Raw genomic sequence first — 16985 nt, 5'->3', positions numbered from 1 at the left:
AGATATATTTCTGAACCCTCGCCCCTTTGAATCATCGCCCCTTCAATTTTGAGATATATTTCTGATTCGTCGCCCCTTTGAATCATCACCTCTTCCATTTTGAGATATATTTCTGAACCCTCGCCCCTTTGAATCATCGCCACTTCCATTTTGAGATATATTTCTGAACCCTCGCCCCTTTGAATCATCGCCCCTTTGATTTTGAGATATATTTCTGATTCCTCGCCCCTTTGAATCATCGCCCCTTCCATTTTGAGATATGTTTTCGATTCCTCGCCCCTTTGAATCATCGTCCCTTCCATTTTGAGATATATTTCTAAACTCTTGACCCTTTCAATCATCGCCCCTTCCATTTTGAGATATATTTCTGAACCCTCGCCCCTTTGAATCATTATCCCTTCCATTTTGAGATATATTTCTGATTCCTTGCTGCTTTGAATCATCGCCCCTTACATTTTGAGATATATTTCTCAACCCTCGCCCCCTTTGAATCATCGCCCCTTCCATTTTGAGATATTTTTCAGACTTCTCGCCGCTTTTAATCATCGCCCCTTCCATTTTGAGATATATTTCTGATTCCTCGCTCCTTTGAATCATCGCTCCTTCCATTTTGAGATATATTTCTGATTCCTCGCCCCTTTGAATCATCGCCTCTTCCATTTTGAGATATATTTCTGATTCCTCGCCCCTTTGAATCATCGCCCCTTCCATTTTGAGATATATTTCTGATTCCTTGCCCCTTTGAATCATCGCCCCTTCCATTTCGAGATATATTTCTGAACCCTCGCCCCTTTGAATCATCGCCCTTCCATTTTGAGATATATTTCTGATTCCTCGCCCCTTTGAATCATCGCCCTTTCCTTTTTGAGATATATTTCTGATTCCTCGCCCCTTTGAATCATCGACCCTTCCAATTGGGATATATTTCTAAACTCTCGCCCCTTTGAATCATCGCTCCTTCCATTTGGAGATATATTTCTGAACCCTCGCCCCTTTCAATCATCGCCCCTTCCATTTTGAGATTTATTTCTGATTGCTCGCCCCATTGAATCATCGCTCCTTCATTTTTGAGATATATTTTTGATTCCTCGCCCCTTTGAATCATCGCTCCTTCCATTTTGAGATATATTTCTGATTCCTCGCCCCTTTGAATCATCGCTTCTTCCATTTTGAGATATATTTCTGATTCCTCGCCCCTTTGAATCATCGTCCCTTGCATTTTGAGATATATTTCTGAAACCTCGCCCCTTTGAATCATCGCCCTTTCCATTTTGAGATATATTTCTGATTCCTCGCCCCTTTGAATCATCGCTCCTTCCATTTTGAGATATATTTCTGATTCCTCGCCCCTTTGAATCATCGACCCTTCCAATTGGGATATATTTCTGAACCCTCGCCCCTTTGAATCATCGCCTCTTCCATTTTGAGATATATTTCTGATTCCTCGCACCTTTGAATCATCGCCCCTTCCTTTTGAGATGTATTTCTGAACCCACGCCCCTTTGAATCATCGCCCCTTCCATTTTCAGATGCATTTCTGATTCCTCGCCCCTTTGAATCATCGCCCTTTCCATTTTGAGATATATTTCTGAACCCGCGCCTCTTTGAATCATCGCCCCTTCAATTTTGAGATTTTTTCTAATTCCTCGCCCCTTTGAATCATCGCCCCTTCCATTTTGAGATATACTTCTGAACCCTCGCCCCTTTGAATCATCGCTCCTTCCATTTGGAGATATATTTCTGAACCCTCGCCCTTTGAATCATCGCCCCTTCCATTTTGAGATATATTTCTGATTCCTCGCCCCTTTGAATCATCGCTCCTTCCATTTTGAGATATATTTCTAAACTCTTGACCCTTTCAATCATCGCCCCTTCCATTTTGAGATATATTTCTGAACCCTCGCCCCTTTGAATCATTATCCCTTCCATTTTGAGATATATTTCTGATTCCTTGCTGCTTTGAATCATCGCCCCTTACATTTTGAGATATATTTCTCAACCCTCGCCCCTTTGAATCATCGCCCCTTCCATTTTGAGATATTTTTCAGATTCCTCGCCGCTTTTAATCATCGCCCCTTCCATTTTGAGATATATTTCTGATTCGTCGCTCCTTTGAATCATCACCCCTTCCATTTTGAGATAAATTTCTGATTCCTCGCCCCTTTGAATCATCGCCTCTTCCATTTCGAGATATATTTCTGAACCCTCGCCCCTTTGAATCATCGCCCTTCCATTTTGAGATATATTTCTGATTCCTCGCCCCTTTGAATCATCGCCCTTTCCTTTTTGAGATATATTTCTGATTCCTCGCCCCTTTGAATCATCGACCCTTCCAATTGGAGATATATTTCTGAACCCTCGCCCCTTTCAATCATCGCCCCTTCCATTTTGAGATTTATTTCTGAACCCTCGCCCTTTGCATCATCGCCCCTTCCATTTTGAGATATTTTTCTGATTCCTCGCCCCTTTGAATCATCGCTCCTTCCATTTTGAGATATATTTCTGATTCCTCGCCCCTTTGAATCATCGCTTCTTCCATTTTGAGATATATTTCTGATTCCTCGCCCCTTTGAATCATCGTCCCTTTCATTTTGAGATATATTTCTGATTCCTCGCCCCTTTGAATCACGCCCCTTCCATTTTGAGATATATTTCTGATTCCTCGCCCCTTTGAATCATCGCTCCTTCCATTTTGAGATATATTTCTGATTTCTCGCCCCTTTGAATCATCGACCCTTCCAATTGGGATATATTTCTGAACCCTCGCCCCTTTGAATCATCGCCTCTTCCATTTTGAGATATATTTCTGATTCCTCGCCCCTTTGAATCATCGCCACTTCCTTTTGAGATGTATTTCTGAACCACGCCCCTTTGAATCATCGCCCCTTCCATTTTCAGTTGCATTTCTGATTCCTCGCCCCTTTGAATCATCGCCCCTTCCATTTTGAGATATATTTCTGATTCCTCGCCCCTTTGAATCATCGCTCCTTCCATTTTGAGATATATTTCTGATTCCTCGCCCCTTTGAATCATCGCTTCTTCCATTTTGAGATATATTTCTGATTCCTCGCCCCTTTGAATCATCGTCCCTTTCATTTTGAGATATATTTCTGATTCCTCGCCCCTTTGAATCATCGACCCTTCCAATTGGGATATATTTCTAAACTCTCGCCCCTTTGAATCATCGCTCCTTCCATTTGGAGATATATTTCTGAACCCTCGCCCCTTTCAATCATCGCCCCTTCCATTTTGAGATTTATTTCTGAACCCTCGCCCTTTGCATCATCGCCCCTTCCATTTTGAGATATATTTCTGATTCCTCGCCCCTTTGAATCATCGCTCCTTCCATTTTGAGATATATTTCTGATTCCTCGCCCCTTTGAATCATCGCTTCTTCCATTTTGAGATATATTTCTGATTCCTCGCCCCTTTGAATCATCGTCCCTTTCATTTTGAGATATATTTCTGATTCCTCGCCCCTTTGAATCACGCCCCTTCCATTTTGAGATATATTTCTGATTCCTCGCCCCTTTGAATCATCGCTCCTTCCATTTTGAGATATATTTCTGATTCCTCGCCCCTTTGAATCATCGACCCTTCCAATTGGGATATATTTCTGAACCCTCGCCCCTTTGAATCATCGCCTCTTCCATTTTGAGATATATTTCTGATTCCTCGCCCCTTTGAATCATCGCCACTTCCTTTTGAGATGTATTTCTGAACCCACGCCCCTTTGAATCATCGCCCCTTCCATTTTCAGTTGCATTTCTGATTCCTCGCCCCTTTGAATCATCGCCCCTTCCATTTTGAGATATATTTCTGATTCCTCGCCCCTTTGAATCATCGCTCCTTCCATTTTGAGATATATTTCTGATTCCTCGCCCCTTTGAATCATCGCTTCTTCCATTTTGAGATATATTTCTGATTCCTCGCCCCTTTGAATCATCGTCCCTTTCATTTTGAGATATATTTCTGATTCCTCGCCCCTTTGAATCATCGACCCTTCCAATTGGGATATATTTCTAAACTCTCGCCCCTTTGAATCATCGCTCCTTCCATTTGGAGATATATTTCTGAACCCTCGCCCCTTTCAATCATCGCCCCTTCCATTTTGAGATTTATTTCTGAACCCTCGCCCTTTGCATCATCGCCCCTTCCATTTTGAGATATATTTCTGATTCCTCGCCCCTTTGAATCATCGCTCCTTCCATTTTGAGATATATTTCTGATTCCTCGCCCCTTTGAATCATCGCTTCTTCCATTTTGAGATATATTTCTGATTCCTCGCCCCTTTGAATCATCGTCCCTTTCATTTTGAGATATATTTCTGAAACCCCGCCCCTTTGAATCACGCCCCTTCCATTTTGAGATATATTTCTGATTCCTCGCCCCTTTGAATCATCGCTCCTTCCATTTTGAGATATATTTCTGATTCCTCGCCCCTTTGAATCATCGACCCTTCCAATTGGGATATATTTCTGAACCCTCGCCCCTTTGAATCATCGCCTCTTCCATTTTGAGATATAATTCTGATTCCTCGCCCCTTTGAATCATCGCCACTTCCTTTTGAGATGTATTTCTGAACCCACGCCCCTTTGAATCATCGCCCCTTCCATTTTCAGTTGCATTTCTGATTCCTCGCCCCTTTGAATCATCGCCCTTTCCATTTTGAGATATATTTCTGAACCCGCGCCTCTTTGAATCATCGCCCCTTCAATTTTGAGATTTTTTCTAATTCCTCGCCCCTTTGAATCATCGCCCCTTCCATTTTGAGATATACTTCTGAACCCTCGCCCCTTTGAATCATCGCTCCTTCTATTTGGAGATATATTTCTGAACCCTCGCCCTTTGAATCATCGCCCCTTCCATTTTGAGATATATTTTTGATTCCTCGCCCCTTTGAATCATCGCTCCTTTCATTTTGAGATATATTTCTGATTCTTCGTCCCTTTGAATCATCGCCTCTTCCATTTTGAGATATATTTCTGATTCCTCGCCCCTTTGAATCATCGTCCCTTCCATTTTGAGATATATTTCTGAAACCTCGCCCCTTTGAATCATCGCACCTTCCATTTTGAGATATATTTCTGATTTCTCGCCCCTTTGAATCGTCGCTCTTTCCATTTTGAGATATTTTTTTGATTCCTCGCACCTGTGAATCATCGCCCCCTCCATTTTGAGATATATTTCTGAACCCACGCCCCTTTGAATCATCGCCCCTTCCATTTTCAGATGCATTTCTGATTCCTCGCCCCTTTGAATCATCGCCCCTTCCATTTTGAGATATATTTCTGAACCCTCGCCCCTTTGAATTATCGCCCCTTGAATTTTGAGATATATTTCTGAACCCTCGCCCCTTTGAATCATCGCCACTTCCATTTTGAGATATATTTCTGAACCCTCGCCCCTTTGAATCATCGCCCCTTTGATTTTGAGATATATTTCTGATTCCTCGCCCCTTTGAATCATCGCCCCTTCCATTTTGAGATATATTTCTGATTCCTCGCCCCTTTGAATTATCGCCCTTCCATTTTGAGATATATTTTTGTTTCCTCGCCCCTTTGAATCTTCGTCCCTTCCATTTTGAGATATGTTTCTGATTCCTCGCCCCTTTGAATCATCGCCCCTTCCATTTTGAGATATATTTCTGATTCCTCGCCCCTTTCAATCATCGCCCCTTCCATTTTGAGATATATTTCTGAGCCCTCTCCCCTTTGAATCATCGCCCCTTCCATTTTGAGATATATTTCTGATTCCTCGCCCCTTTGAATCATCGCCCCTTCCATTTTGAGATATATTTCTAAACCCTCGCCCCTTTGAATCATCGCCCCTTCCATTTTGAGATATTTTTCTGATTCCTCGCCTCTTTGAATCATCGCCCCTTCCATTTTGAGATATATTTCTGATTCCTCGCCCCTTTGAATCATCACCCCTTCCATTTTGAGATATATTTCTGATTCCTCGCCCCTTTGAATCATCGCCCCTTCCATTTTGAGATATATTTCTGAACCCTCGCCCCTTTGAATCATCGCCCTTCTATTTTGAGATATATTTCTGATTCCTCGCCCATTTGAATCATCGCCCCTTCCTTTTTGAGATATATTTCTGATTCCTCGCCCCTTTGAATCATCGACCCTTCCAATTGGGATATATTTCTGAACCCTCGCCCCTTTGAATCATCGCTCCTTCCATTTGGAGATATATTTCTGAACCCTCGCCCCTTTGAATCATCGCCCCTTCCATTTTGAGATATATTTCTGATTCCTCGCCCCTTTGAATCATCGCTCCTTCCATTTTGAGATATATGTCTGATTCTTCGCCCCTTTGAATCATCGCCTCTTCCATTTTGAGATATATTTCTGATCCCTCGCCCCTTTGAATCATCGCCCCTTCCATTTTGAGACATATTTCTGATTCCTCGCCCCTTTGAATCATCGCCCCTTCCATTTTGAGATATATTTCTGAACCCTCGCCCCTTTGAATCATCGCCCCTTCAATTTTGAGATATATTTCTGATTCCTCGCCCCTTTGAATCATCGCCCCTTCCATTTTGAGATATATTTCTGAACCCTCGCCCCTTTGAATCATCGCCACTTCCATTTTTAGATATATTTCTGAACCCTCGCCCCTTTGAATCATCGCCCCTTCAATTTTGAGATATATTTCTGATTCCTCGCCCCTTTGAATCATCGCCCCTTCCATTTTGAGATATATTTCTGATTCCTCGCCCCTTTGAATCATCGTACCATCCATTTTGAGATATATTTCTGAAACCTCGCCCCTTTGAATCATCGCCCCTTCCATTTTGAGATATATTTCTGATTCCTCGCCCCTTTGAATCATCGCTCCTTCCATTTTGAGATATTTTTCTGATTCCTCGCCCCTGTGAATCATCGCCCCTTCCAATTGGGATGTATTTCTGAACCCTCGCCCCTTTGAATCATCGCTCCTTCCATTTGGAGATATATTTCTGAACCCTCGCCCCTTTGAATCTTCGCCCCTTCCATTTTGAGATATATTTCTGATTCCTCGCCCCTTTGAATCATCGCTCCTTCCATTTTGAGATATATTTCTGATTCCTCGCCCCTTTGAATCATCGCCTCTTCCATTTTGAGATATATTTCTGATTCCTCGCCCCTTTGAATCATCGCCCCTTCCATTTTGAGATATATTTCTGATTCTTCGCCCCTTTGAATCATCGCTCCTTCCATTTTGAGATATTTTTCTGATTCCTCGCCCCTGTGAATCATCGCCTTTTCCATTTTGAGATATATTTCTGAACCCACCCCCCTTTGAATCAATCATCGCTCCTTCCATTTTCAGATGCATTTTTGATTCCTCGCCCCTTTGAATCATCGCCCCTTCCATTTTGAGATATATTTCTGAACCCTCGCCCCTTTGAATCATCGCCCCTTCAATTTTGAGATATCTTTCTGAACCCTCGCCCCTTTGAATCATCGCCCCTTCAATTTTGAGATATATTTCTGATTCCTCGCCCCTTTGAATCATCGCCCCTTCCATTTTGAGATATATTTCGGATTCCTCGCCCCTTTGAATCATCGTACCATCCATTTTGAGATATATTTCTGAAACCTCGCCCCTTTGAATCATTGCCCCTTCCATTTTGAGATTTATTTCTGATTCCTCGCCCCTTTGAATCATCGCTCCTTCCATTTTGAGATATTTTTCTGATTACTCGCCCCTGTGAATCATCGCCCCTTCCAATTGGGATATATTTCTGAACCCTCGCCCCTTTGAATCATCGCTCCTTCCATTTGGAGATATATTTCTGAACCCTCGCCCCTTTGAATCATCGCCCCTTCCATTTTGAGATATATTTCTGATTCCTCGCCCCTTTGAATCATCGCCTCTTCCATTTTGAGATATATTTCTGATTCCTCGCCCCTTTGAATCATCGCCCCTTCAGTTTTGAGATATATTTCTGAACCCTCGCCCCTTTGAATCATCGCCACTTCCATATTTAGATATATTTCTGATTCCTCGCCCCTTTGAATCATCGCCCCTTCCATTTTGAGATATATTTCTGATTCCTCGCCCCTTTGAATCATCGCCCTTCCATTTTGAGATATATTTTTGATTCCTCGCCCCTTTGAATCATCGTCCCTTCCATTTTGAGATATATTTCTAAACCCTCGACCCTTTCAATCATCGCCCCTTCCATTTTGAGATATATTTCTGAACCCTCGCCCCTTTGAATCATCGCCCGTTCCATTTTGAGATATATTTCTGATTCCTCGCCCCTTTGAATTATCGCCACTTCCATTTTGAGATATATTTCTGATTCCTCGCCCCTTTGAATTATCGCCCCTTCCATTTTGAGATACATTTTTAAATCCTCGCCCCTTTGAATCATCGCGCCTTCCATTTTGAGATATTTTTCTGATTCCTCGCCGCTTTGAATCATCGCCCCTTCCATTTTGAGATATATTTCTAATTCTTCGCCCCTTTGAATCATCACTCCTTCCTTTTTGAGATATATTCTGATTCCTCGCCCCTTTGAAACATAGCCCCTTCCATTTTGAGATAAATTTCTGATTCCTCGCCCCTTTGAATCATCACTCCTTCCTTTTTGAGATATATTTCTGATTCCTCGCCCCTTTGAATCATGGCCCCTTCCATTTTGAGATAAATTTCTGATTCCTCGCCCCTTTGAATCATGGCCCCTTCCATTTTGAGATAAATTTCTGATTCCTCGCCCCTTTCAATCATCGCCCCTTCCATTTTGAGAGTTATTTCTGATTCCTCGCCCCTTTGAGTCATCGCCCCGTCCATTTTGATATATATTTCTGATTCCTCGCCCCTTTGAATCATCGCCCTTCCATTTTGAGATATATTTTTGATTCCTCGCCCCTTTGAATCATCGTCCCTTCCATTTTGAGATATATTTCTAAACCCTCGACCCTTTCAATCATCGCCCCTTCCATTTTGAGATATATTTCTGAACCCTCGCCCCTTTGAATCATCGCCCCTTCCATTTTGAGATATATTTCTGATTCCTCGCCCCTTTGAATCATCGCCCATTCCATTTTGAGATATATTTTTAAATCCTCGCCTCTTTGAATCATCACCCCTTCCATTTTGAGATATTTTTCTGATTCCTCGCCGCTTTGAATCATCGCCCCTTCCATTTTGAGATATATTTCTGATTCTTCGCCCCTTTGAATCATCACCCCTTCCTTTTTGAGATATATTTCTGATTCCTCGCCCCTTTGAATCATAGCCCCTTCCATTTTGAGATAAATTTCTGATTCCTCGCCCCTTTGAATCATCGCCACTTCCATTTTAAGATATATTTCTGATTCCTCGCCCCTTTGAATCATCGCCCCTTCCATTTTGAGATATTTTTCTGAACCCTCGTCCCCTTTGAATCATCGCCCCTTCCTTTTTGAGATCTATTTCTGATTCCTCGCCCCTTTGAGTCATCGCCCCGTCCATTTTAAGATACATTTCTGAACCGTCGCCCCTTTGATTAATCGCCCCTTCCAGTTTGAGATATATTTCTGATTCCTCGTCCCTTTGAATCATCGCCCCTTCCGTTTTGAGATATATTTCTGAACCCTCGCCCCTTTGAATCATAGCCCCTTCCATTTTGAGATATATTTCTGAACCCTCGGCCCTTTGAATCATCGCCGCTTCCATTTTGAGATATATTTCCGAACCTTCGCCCCTTTGAATCATCGCCCCTTCCTTTTTGAGATATATTTCTGATTCCTTGCCCCTTTGAATCATCGCCTCTTCCATTTTGAGATATATTTCCGAACCCTCGCCCCTTTGAATCATCGCCCCTTTCATTTTGAGATATATTTCTGAACCCTCGTCCCCTTTGAATCATCGCCGCTTCCATTTTGAGATATATTTCTGAACCCTCGTCCCCTTTGAATCAACGCCCCTTCCATTTTGAGATGCATTTTTGAACCCTCGCCCCTTTGAATAGTCGCCTCTCCCATTTAGAGATGAATTTCTGAACCATCGTCCCTTTGAATAGTCGCCCTTTCCTCTTGAGATGCATTTTTGAATCCTCGCCCCTTTGAATCATCGCCCCTCCCAAAGAGTTTTTGAATAATCAACCCTACCAATTTGGGACTGGCTACTCTTTTCTGACGCTCTGCTTTGTGGACTCTGTTCTAGTCCCCCTTTGATTTTTTCAGAAATTCAGTATAAAAAATTGTACTTAAAATTAATTTTTTTTTGTCATAAACTGCGTTAAAACGTTTCACCATGAACAGGTGAACAAACTTTTGCAACATTTCTTACGTGCAAATTATCGTGTGAACAATTTTCGAACCGCTTTATTTTGAGCTTTTAGAAGAAGGTGGGAAACTGTAAAAGAGCAGCGTTTGTATAGATTGTACTAGAACTACTATCAGTTTTTCGATCTTATGTTTTTTTCTCCAGTTGCGTAAGGATCATCAATGTGCATCTGAGAACGTGTAAGAACCCTGACAAAGAAAATATCATCACGAGCGGTCAAACTGTGCATTTTGTGAGTTGTAAGCGGGTTCCGCAGCAAGGGCTTTCTCTTTGTCTTCTTTTGTTCTTTCGCCTTTTTTTGGTCAAAATTTTATAAACATGTTTAAAGACTTGTCTCTGGAATCCAGAAGTCGACAGACACCAAAATGTGCGCCTTTCCAATGCACAGGTTGGCTTCTTAATGCTAAATTCTGTAGGATTTTGCATGTCTGCATTTAAAGCTCCAAGAAGATCTAACTTTGAAGTGTCTTAGTGACTAGTTCTCGTCTGTTCGAGACTTGGTACTGCCGTGTAATCACCTCCGCGCGCTACCACTTTAGCTTTTTTTGTTTTGGTTGCCGTTAGCTATCTGTATGAAAGCCGAGTCTGCCTCGGAATAGTCATGGTCGCTTTCGTCCCCGAGTTACGACGCGGAAGCTTCGCATAAAGCACAATTTTATCCTAATTTGTTGACATATTTCTTCTCAATTGTTTCACATTATATTTCTACTTGTGCGAAAAATAAGAACTGTCGCTAAGAATATTCTACTTGCGCTAAGAATAAGAATTTGCGCTAAGAACTGTCTAAGTTTCGTGTCTCCCTTTTTGATCTCAATCGATGGTGTCTTTTTCGCGTCGCACTCTAAATGTACTACATTACGAGGCCACACTGTGTATTTTAGGAATTGCGAGCCGATTCCGCATATAAAGATATTCAAATTCTCCTTGCCTAATTTAATTGTACAAGTTTGTGTATTCAGAGAGCGGGATTGATTTTATTGGAGAAGAAATTGAACTTCTGATTTTTTAGAAATCAGGAACAAACAGGTTCCATCTTTGATACTGCTTAAGGGTGTTAGCTATTAAAGAACCAAATCGGTCAGTAAATCAAGCTAACGGATGAAGTGTTGGCGACAACGTTTTATTTAGTGAATCAATCGTTAAGTTCCCGTCAAACAACGCATGTTATTGCCAAATTTAGCACATTGGAAACGTTAGCACCGAGATTTTGTCTTTTAGTTAAACATTCGGTTCTTTTCCGTTGCTGAATTCGATGAAAGCAGCAACCTATGTAAGCTCTATGTGAACTCACATGCCTGCGCAAAAGATGTTGGCAGTGTTGGCTACAGGGTTTGTCCTTTTCATGAACAAGCACTCGGAGTGACATGCCAATTCGACTATAAGTTGAAGACTGATGCTCTTGTTTGGAGCGAGGAATCCGCCGGTCTCAGTAGGCACTCACTTCTAGGCCGATTAAATATGCCGAATTACGTCAAGGACAACGTCGCTCACTCCGCAACGTTTATGGTTTTATCGGGACAATTAGTTAGACACTTCGTAAAATTTCGCCCGGTAGTCGCCTGATGGGGGAAATAAGGATGTCGCCATGGCAAAAAAAACTAAGCTACTGTCAAAACACCTGTGCAATAGTTTAGCGTTTTAATCGACTAGATGAATAAAGTTTACTTACTTAGATTTAAAGAACGTGCTCAACTCAAACTCAGATGCTTTTAAATCAAGAGACTAGAATACTGGTCGTGAATTTTTTTTTAAAAATATGTTTATTTGCACAAAAAAGCCCGCGATTCTCCTGAATTGTTTTTTTGTTTCTCATATAAAACTCAATATTGGATTCAGAACTGTGTTTTGGCAAAACCGATAATGATCAATTTCATTCTGTTGAGTTTAGTGCTGAAAAATATTAACTTACTCATTGACCTGAAATGTGAACTATTGCTTTTTCTGTGCTGAAAAAAGTCTAAACTACCAAAGAATGTTTTTGAAGTAATACAATTTTTTGAAATACAGTTTTAAAAAATTAATTCACTAATTATTTTGTACGCCTAAAATTGAACTTTTTCAAGTTAGTATGGAAACAATTACAATTTTTCACCAAAAGCAGGATCAACAAAAAAACATCCGAAAAATGTGATCTTTTGGATAAAGTTTGTTGCTGGGAAATGTGTATAAACAGTTTGTGCATAGACAAATTGGTTCGTCAATTTTTTGTTTCGTAGGCAAGATCTAAGTTAAAAAAAGAATTTTGCCAGATTTAGGATAATTGCTAAGAATGTCAGAAAAGTTTAGATTCAGTTCAAGTCTTACTATTAGATTCAGTTTTACCAAGCACGAAATACCTATTTGGATTGCAATTTGAAGTCAAATTAGTTTTAAAAAAAATTATAGCGGACGTTTTTTTATTGGCACATGCATCACTGAGTGTTTGAAATACTTAAACACAGTCGAATTTTTTAACCATCATCTCCTTTTGTTTAAACAGCAGAAAAAAGTTGAGATTTTTTCAAAATATCAAGACCATCGCAATCGAAACTAAATGTTTCCTGTTTTTGAAGTTTATGTGGGCAAAATTTTTTCTATATGATATCAATGATGCCGTTTTTTTGGCTTGTAAACACTTTTTTCGGGTTTCAGATCAAGTTAAAAAAAACTTACAGGAGATAGCACGATTTTATTATATTAGCATCATTGAGTGTTAGAAGTAATTGAGCAAATTCGTTGTTTCAACCACCTAAAACAAGTAAGCTGGCAGCTACACAGCAAAAAAAAGAACGAGTAAGCTCTGACAATTCCGTAATATCTCGACCATTTTTTTAAACCTGCGATGATCAAAACTAAGTATTTCCAGCGTTTGAGAACCAGATAAACTTTTTTCCGCGACAAACGCACCAGACACAAAACGGCGTAAGTTTTGCGGGAATGTTTTCTTAGAGTTTTTTTTTCAGATTTTAATGTTTTACTTAAATTCATCATTTTTCGTCTAGTGTACTTTTGTTTTACATTTTCAGGCAACGGTAAATTGTTTACAATTAGTTTATTACTGAGAACTACTTCTGTCTCTGATTCGGAGCTACCTTAATTTTTTTTGGATTGAGATACGTTGTCTTACCTTCTAGAAAAAAGCTAGACAGGTCAAAGAACCAGCGGCTCTTTGTGACTTAGAGAATGACACTTGTTTCTCTTTATCACCATTTACATACCTTTGTACTGGCAACCCTTCTGTCGCTTGACCACAGTTCCAGATCTGTCGAGATAGCCATACCATTCTCCATTAACTCCGTCCACAAACTGAAAAGGTAAGCAATCCATGCTAATAAAAACAAGAAGAAACAAGGCTAGCCGGCTACAGTGCAAGCAGCACAGAATGTTCCAACCAAATTATTTAAAAAAAGTTTTTTTAAAAAAAATTAGTGTCGTTTTTTTCGGCGAAGGAGCTGAACAAAAAACTAGAGACTGAAGCATATTCGACATTCATACTAAAAACAGCAAATTGAAAAACATTTTTTGAAGTAAAGTTAGAAGAAAGACAATTTTTTTCCCATTTTTTTGCAGTTTTTTTTTTGAATTTTTGATTCCCAAAAGGCGCTAAAATAGGTTAAAAGTTTTACTCGGGTAGCCTTAGTAAAAGCTTTTTGAAAATTTAAATATCGTTCAAATCACAATGGTAAAGGCTTTAATATTGTCTATCACTCAACTCTCTTCGATGATTATTTGTGGTAGCTGATTTTGCGTGGAGAACAAAACAAAAAGAATAAAAACTAAAAACACACTTAAACTATTTTTCAAATGGTCGGAACATCAACAGAAAAAAAAACATTAATAAAATTGCATCATTCAAATTTAATGTTTTGTAATAACTTTTTTGATGCGCGCAAAAATCATAACTTCAATTCAGGTTAATTTTTTCAAAAGAGCGGCTGCATCTGCAGAATATACTTATCCACATAATTTTTTTCCACAAAATTACTATGATTATAAAATGCGCGTTCTCGATTGTGTTTAATGAAATTTCGAAATTAAACTTACATGTTCTTTGCAGTATTTCCACGTCAGTTTGAAATAATCCAGGAACTGGTTGTCATTCGATACCCGCCAAGCATGCAAAGATGCAATCAAAGCCTCGCAATGAGGCCACCACAATTTCATGTTCCATTCCAATGGCTCCGGATCGAATCCCCGACAATCAAGAAAATAGAAAAGACCGCCGCATGTTTTATCCCACCCAATTTCGAAGAAGTTTTTGATGCAAACTTCCAATGCCAGTTTATGAAGCTCGCTGTCAGTTTTTCCAAAATTTTCCAGGTAATCAAGAAGAAACCAGCCTAGTTCGATGGCATGCCCGGGGTTGATGACGTTGCCTTCCATATTTTCAATTTGCTCTCCGTCCGATCCCACATTTTCGACTATCACTTGCTTTTGAAAATGATCACTCCACTTCTGAAAAATACGGTGTCACAGTTACATTATATTCTGTCTGCATTTAGCATGTCAAATTTTTAAAACTAAGTTGTAGATGAATTATTCATTCAAAAAAACTAGCCAAATATGCTGAGTCAGAAACTTTCCAGTTTTAAAATTGTGGTCAAAATATTGTCATGAAAAAAGCTCGCTTCACTTTACGAAACAAAAACTATAATTGGGTTAATTTATTTGTCATAAAACTTCAAATTTGGCCATTTTTTGAATTTTCCACCTGAAATTAGTGAGAGGGGAAGTGTTATGAAATAACCAACAAATTATTTGGTTGAAAATGACTGAATATTTTCTGAATAGCGGCCTCAATTTTATTAAATGACTTGAGATCTCTGCCCGGGTTGACGACCATACAAAAAAAACGCTTGTTATACAGTTTCATATATTGTGTCTATGAAAAATGCATGGAAGAAAAATGTATGATAATCATTTTTTTTTCAATCAAATTTTTTGTTCTCAATATTATCCTAATTTGGTTTAAAAGCCATACAATACAAACCAGTGGCAGTTTTAATTGCAGGAAAGCAACTTTGGCATCAAAAAAAAATTTAACCAAAATAATGTTCATCATACAACTTCATATATGAAAATTGTATGATAGACCTTTTTTCCATAGAAAAAATACAACTTGATGTGAAAAATGTTTCATCTTTTTTGTTTGATTGAAAACTCGCTTCTGTGCGCAAATAAAAAAAATTACGAAAAAATTTTTGCTCGCATGATTTGATATTTTGAGTCTATAACATAGTCCAGGTTGAGTTTTCACCCAAAAACTCAATACATGACAAGCGAATGTTTTTTTTTAAAAACACAATTATGATTTTTATATTCCATAAGCTAAAATTATCTTCGTTGAAAAGCCTCTTTTAAATCACCAAAATTTTCAAAACCAAAACTTTCTGGCCATATACAAAAAATACTATAATTTGGTTTATAAATTTAGTGAACTTGTTTACATTAAATCACATGGTTAAAATCACCAAACGCAATTTGTTTCCGTGGTAAATGCCACTTACACATAAGGTTTTCTTAAGATAGAATACCTTGGTTAGTGTCTTTAGGATGAAACACAAATTTTAAAATCAAAAAACGTATATAGATACTTCATAGCCAAGATCATCTGTGAAACTTGCACAACAAAAAAATACACTTGGAAAAAAATACATCCTAAGAATTGCCGTTATAGTAAAGTATTTAATAGGTTTAAAGTTGTTTCAAGGAAGATTAAACCGTTGAGTTTGCAATGATTGGCTGTTAACTTTGCAACCTACAAAAAAGAAATGAAAAAGAATCTAAGAAAATTTTACAGAAAATCAAGCTACTGCAAAAAAGTGTATGGTGTGACATAGATTGAGGAACCACTTTGAATCAGATATCTATCTAATTGTTTTAATTCTTGCGCTTGCTTTTAACATCGATTGTAAAAAAAAAACAAAGATAGCCGGCTGTTGTGCAAGTAGCACAGAATATTTCAACCTCATTCATAATAAAAATTTAAGAAGACTTTTTTTCCTACCTTTCGACTTCGTGTTGCTTATGTTGTTTATTTTGAGATATATTTTTAGAAGCTTCAATTTGCAGCCTTCGTAGAAAATAAGTGAATAATTCATGCTCAACAGCACAGTTGTCTTCAAAACTGAAAAACAAACAAAAAGAAACACTTCACTAAGTAACCTACCTTCAAGTCAACAACCACAGCACCAACAACATCAACAAGATTAACTTTGACTAAAAACACTTTAATTCAATTTCGAATAACGATTAAAAACGATGGTTGCTTGAAGCTTTTAGGAATTTCGAACCGGATATCATACCCTAAAGTTTTACATTTTTAGGGTAATTATCCAACTTTTGAATGGTAATTACAAGTTGACGAAATTCATCTGGGCAACAATAATTCACAACCCATTGGGGGAGAAAGGATATATATGCGCCAAATTTTCATACTAAACAAAGATGGTGGTATATCAGGGCTAAAACCTAAATTTTCCGACTACCCCTTAATCGGAAGCGGATAGTTGTTGCGCAGAAAAAATTTCAAAAAATATAAATATTGGACAACATCAAACGACACCTTTAAAAACGCTTTAGTTCACGATTAAAAACAATGGTTGCTTGAAACTTTAGTACCTTCAACGCCTAATATTTCCTTTTAGGAATTTTAAACCGAATATCATACCATAAAGTTATACATTTTTAGGGTAATTATCCAACTTTTGAATGGTAATTACAAGTTGACGAAA

The 16985-nt window shown here is 39.0% G+C and overlaps 1 protein-coding gene across 1 annotated transcript in view; it reads right to left on the bottom strand.

Annotated features, from left to right (window-relative positions):
* The window catches only part of LOC134843652 (N-acylglucosamine 2-epimerase-like), a 51847-nt gene that overhangs the window by 14532 nt on the left and 20330 nt on the right, over positions 1–16985 (bottom strand). The window contains exons 6-7 of the mRNA XM_063859847.1: positions 14296–14706; positions 13470–13557 (exon numbers count right to left, since the gene is read on the bottom strand). Coding sequence (XP_063715917.1) covers positions 13470–13557; positions 14296–14706 — 499 coding nt within the window. The remainder of the gene's footprint in view (positions 1–13469; positions 13558–14295; positions 14707–16985) is intronic.

Source organism: Symsagittifera roscoffensis, chromosome 4 (assembly GCF_963678635.1).
Source record: "Symsagittifera roscoffensis chromosome 4, txSymRosc1.1, whole genome shotgun sequence".
In the NCBI taxonomy this organism is placed as follows: domain Eukaryota; kingdom Metazoa; phylum Xenacoelomorpha; order Acoela; family Convolutidae; genus Symsagittifera; species Symsagittifera roscoffensis.
This window is presented reverse-complemented; position numbering and strand designations above follow the sequence as displayed.